This window comes from Hyla sarda, unplaced genomic scaffold (genome assembly GCF_029499605.1).
Source record: "Hyla sarda isolate aHylSar1 unplaced genomic scaffold, aHylSar1.hap1 scaffold_1962, whole genome shotgun sequence".
NCBI classification, from domain to species: Eukaryota; Metazoa; Chordata; class Amphibia; order Anura; family Hylidae; genus Hyla; species Hyla sarda.
Window position 1 is genome coordinate 45,245 of NW_026608619.1, and position 4,941 is coordinate 50,185.

A 4,941-nucleotide genomic window follows, 5' to 3' on the forward strand; every position below is an offset into this window, starting at 1 on the left:
CGGGAAGTGCACTGGGTGCGAACTACAATGCTCAGAGGAGAAGGAGCATCATTGAGCTTTTGGAGAGAGAATTTGGCCATGTGCATTTACAAAGCCCCCCGTGGTGCCAGAACAGTGGAACCCCCCCATATGTGACCCCATTTTTAAAACTACACCCCTCACGGAATGTAATAAAGGGTGCAGTGAGAATGTACACCTCACTGGCATTTGACGGATGTTTGGAACAGTGGGCTGTGCAAATTAAAAATGTTATTTTTCATTTTCACAGACCCCTGTTTCAAAGATCTGTCAGACACCTGTGGGGTGTAAAGGCTCACTGTACCCCTTGTTACATTCCGTGAGGGGTGTAGTTTCCAAAATGGGGTCACATGTGAGTATTTATTGTTTTGCGCTTATGTCAGAACCGCTGTAAAATCACCAATTTAGACCTCAAATGTACATAGTGCACTCTCCCTTCTGAGCCTTGTTGTGCGTCCGCAGAGCACTTTGCGCCCACATATGGGGTATCTCCGTACTCAGGAGAAATTGCATTACAAATTTTGGGGGCTTTTTATCTTTTACCGCTTGTGAAATTTAAAAGTATGGGGCAACACCAGTATGTTAGTGTACAAAAATGTTTTTTTTTTACACTAACAGGCTGGTGTAGACCCCAACTTTACCTTTTCATAAGGGGTAAAAGGAGAAAAAGCCCCCCAAAATTACGGCGATACCCCATATGTGGCCCTAAACTGTTGCCTTGAAATACGACAGGGTTCCAGAGTGAGAAAGTGCCATACGCATTTGAGGCCTAAATTAGGGATTTGCATAGGGGTGGACACATGGGTATTCTAAGCCAGTGATTCCCAAACAGGGTGCCTCCAGCTGTTGCAAAACTCCCAGCATGCTTGGACAGTTAATGGCTGTCCGGAAATGCTGGGAGTTTTTGTTTTGCAACAGCTGGAGGCTCCGTTTTGGAAACAGTGCCGTACAATACGTTTTTCATTTTTATTGGGGGGGAAGGGGGGGGCAGTGTATGTGTGTATATGTAGTGTTTTACTCTTTATTTTGTGTTAGTGTAGTGAAGTGTTTTACTCTTTATTTTGTGTTAGTGTAGTGTAGTGTTTTTAGGTTACATTCACACTGGCGGCGGATTACACCGAGTCTCCTGCTAGGAGTTTGAGCTGCGGCGGAAAATTTGCCGCAGCTCAAACTTGAAGCGGGGAACTCGCTGTAATCCGCCGCCAGTGTGAATGTAAATTGTACATTCACATGGGAGGGGGGCAAAACTACAACTCCCAGCATGCACTGACAGAACGTGCATGCTGAGAGTTGTAGCTTTGCAACAGCTGGAGGCACAATGGTTGGAAAATACTGTGTTAGGAAATAGAACCTATTACCTAACTCGGTATTTCCCAACCAGTGTGCCTCCAGCTGTTGCAGAACTACAACTCTCAGCATGTACTGATTGCCAAAGGGAATGCTGGGAGATGTAGTTATACAACAGCTGGAGGCACGCAAGTACAACTCTCAGCATGCCGAGACAGCCTTTTGCTGTTCCTGAATGCTGGAATTTGTAGTTTTGCAAGATGGGGTTCAGGCTAGAGATCACTGACAGTGGTCTCTAAACTGTAGCCCTCCAGATGTTGCAAAACTACAAATCTCAGCATGCTAAGACAGCAAACTGCTGTCTGGGCATGCTGGGAGTTACAGTTTTGTAACATCTGGAGGGCTACAGTTTAGAGACCACTGTCAGTGATCTCTAGCCTGAACCCCATCTTGCAAAACTACAAATCCCAGCATGCCAACCCAGCAAACAGCTGTCAAGGCATGGTGAGAGTTGTAGTTTTGCAACATATGGAGGGCCACAGTTTAGAGACCACTCTCCAAACTGTCTCCCTGCAGATGTTGCTAGGCAACAGACTCCCGGACACACCGCCGCCATACTCACCTCCACCGCCGCCATGATCACAGTCGCCGCCGTCATCTGGAGCTCCGCCGCCAGGTAAGTGACCGCCGCCGCCGCTACTACACGGTTCCCCCCGCTGTGCCCGGACACCGATGGGTGGGCATAGCGGGGGGAACCAAACTTTTATCCTCCCCCCTGCCCCCAGTCTGCTATTGGTCGGTCGCTCCGGCCGATCAATAGCAGGGATAGGAGAGGTGGCAACCCTGCCACCTCACTCCTATCCCTTCAGGGGGATCGAGAGTGTTTTGGACACCCCCGATCCCCCTTATTTTATCGCGGCACCGCCGTTGGTGGGCAGGGGGAGAGCGCTCCCCCTGCAAACACCATAGATGCCGTGATCAGAACTGATCACGGCATCTATGGGGTTAATGCTGCCGGGATCGGCGCGATCGCGGCCCAGGCAACTGCGGTGGGACTCCGGCTGTGATTGACAGCTGAGTCCCACCGGCGATCTCCTGCGCTGCCCACGGCAGAGCAGGAGATTGCTTGGACGTATGCATACGTCCAATAGCGGGAAGGGGTTAAGGGGTTAAAAGAAGTAAAACAAAATCAAACCTATATAAGTTGGGTGTCCTTATACCGTAGGGACCTACAGAATAAAGGTAAGGTGTCATTGTTACCGATAAGTGCGTTGCGTAGAAACGGAAGCCCCCAAATGTTACATAATAATGGTTGTTTTTTTTTTCAATTTTTGCCTCACAAAATTTTTTTTATGGTGAAATGATTGATGTCATTACAAAGTAAAATTGGTAGCGCAAAAAAAAAACCAACCTCATATGGGTCTGTAGGTAGAAAACTGAAAGCGTTCTGATTTTTTAGAAGGTGAGGTGGATGAAATGAAAGTGAAGAAACCCTTAAAAAGTCCTTAAGGGGTTAAAGTATTTTTTTAAATTAAAACATAAGGAAAACTCTACAAGTTGGATGATGATACTGACCTGATGGATAAGTATAACGTCAGTTGTGACATCACGTTATATGGTAGGTGATGAAAAAATCCCAAATTAGAAAAATTGCATTTTATTTCAATTGAATTTTATCCCACAATTTGTTTTCTATTTCACAGTAAAATTGGTCCCACAAAAAACAAACTCTCATGTGACTCTAGATGGAAAAATGTAAATAAGGTTAATACTCAATTATATAATCTGTGTTATTCTCTGCAGATTCTTGTACCAGGAGATCAGAGGAGAATCTTATATCTTCAGATTATAAAGCAGATGATGATATCACACAAGATACATATGAAGAACATTCCATTATCCCAGATACAACCTCAGCCCTTCACAGCCAAGATCTGTCATCTCATCCTTATATACAGGTCCCGTCTTCTCATTCATCACAGGATGTTCAGCAAAATAAAGGTCACAGAAGGGGTGTTGGACATCAACGAGCTCATACAGGAAAGAAACCATATTCATGCTCAGAATGTGGGAAATGTTTTACTCAGAAATCAGGTCTTGTTGTACATCAGAGAACTCACACAGGAGAGAAGCCGTTTTCAGGTTCAGGAAGTGGTAAATGTTTTACTCAGCAATCAAATCTTTTTACACATCAAATAACTCGCACAAGAGAGAAGCCATTTTCAAGTTCACAATGTGGGAAATGTTTTACTTGCAAAGGAGATGTTACTCGACATCAAAGAACTCACACAGGGGAGAAACCATTTTCATGTTCACAAGGTGGGAACTGCTTTACTAGGAAATCAAATCTTGTTCAACATCAAAGAACTCACACAGGGGAGAAGCCATTTTCATGCTCAGAATTTGGGAAATGTTTTACTGGCAAATCAAAACTTCTTAAACATCAGAAAGCTCACACAGGAGAGAATGCATTTTCATGCTCAGAATGTGGGAAACGCTTTACTGACAAATCACATCTTGTTCAACATCATAGAACTCACACAGGAGAGAAGCCATTTTCATGCTCAGAATGTGGGAAATGTTTTACTGACAAATCAAGTCTTGTTAAACATCAAAGAACTCACACAGGGGAGAAGCCATTTTCATGCTCAGAATGTAGGAAATGTTTTACTGACAAATCAAGTCTTGTTAAACATCAAAGAACTCACACAGGAGAGAAACCATTTTCATGTTCAGAATGTGGGAAATGTTATACTGGCAAATCAAATCTTCTTAAACATCAGAAAACTCACATAGGAGAGAAGCTATTTTCATGCTCAGAATGTGGGAGATGTTTTACTGAGAAATCACATCTTGTTAGACATCAAAGAACTCGCACGGGGGAGAAGCCATTTTCATGTGCAGAATGTGGGAAATGTTATTCCCAAAAATCAAGTCTTGTTAAACATCAAAGAACTCACACAGGAGAGAAACCATTTTCATGTTCAGAATGTGGGAAATGTTATACTGGCAAATCAAGTCTTCTTAAACATCAGAAAACTCACATAGGAAAGAAGCTATTTTCAAATCACATCTTGTTAAACATAAAAGAACTCACACAGGAGAGAAGCCAATTTAGAGCAATAAATGATGCAGATAACACATCTATATATTCACCATGTACATAGGATATCTGACATTTATACATATATCATATACTGCATCTCCAAACTTGTTACCAATTGTTAATAAAAGTTTTCTATTAGAACGTAGTCACCGATCCAGCGATGTCATCACTATAGTTTACATGGTAGGAGAAGAGTGTGATATATGGTTGTGATATTACATAGTTACATAGTTAGTACGGTCGAAAAAAGACAAACGTCCATCAAGTTCAACCAGGTAATTGTGGGGTAGGGGTGTGGTGGGATATTGGGGGAAGGGATGTAGTTTTATAATTCTGCATAAGCATTAATGTTATTTTGTTCCAGGAATGTATCTAACCCTGTATTAAATTTATTAATCGTTCCTGCTGTGACCAGTTCCTGAGGTAGACTGTTCCATAAATTCACAGTCCTCACGGTAAAGAAGGCGTGTCGCCCCTTTAGACTAAACCTTTTCTTCTCCAGACGGAGGGAGTGCCCCCTCGTCCTTTGG

The 4,941-nt window shown here is 43.2% G+C and overlaps 1 protein-coding gene across 1 annotated transcript; it reads left to right on the forward strand.

The window, feature by feature from the left end:
* Positions 1-3,422: 3,422 nt before the first annotated feature.
* LOC130316824 (gastrula zinc finger protein XlCGF17.1-like) lies at positions 3,423-4,672 on the forward strand (the record flags this gene model as incomplete). Its single annotated transcript, XM_056552818.1, has 1 exon — positions 3,423-4,672. A coding segment is annotated over one exon (1,050 nt), but the record flags the coding sequence as incomplete, so codon positions are not given.
* Positions 4,673-4,941: the final 269 nt, after the last annotated feature.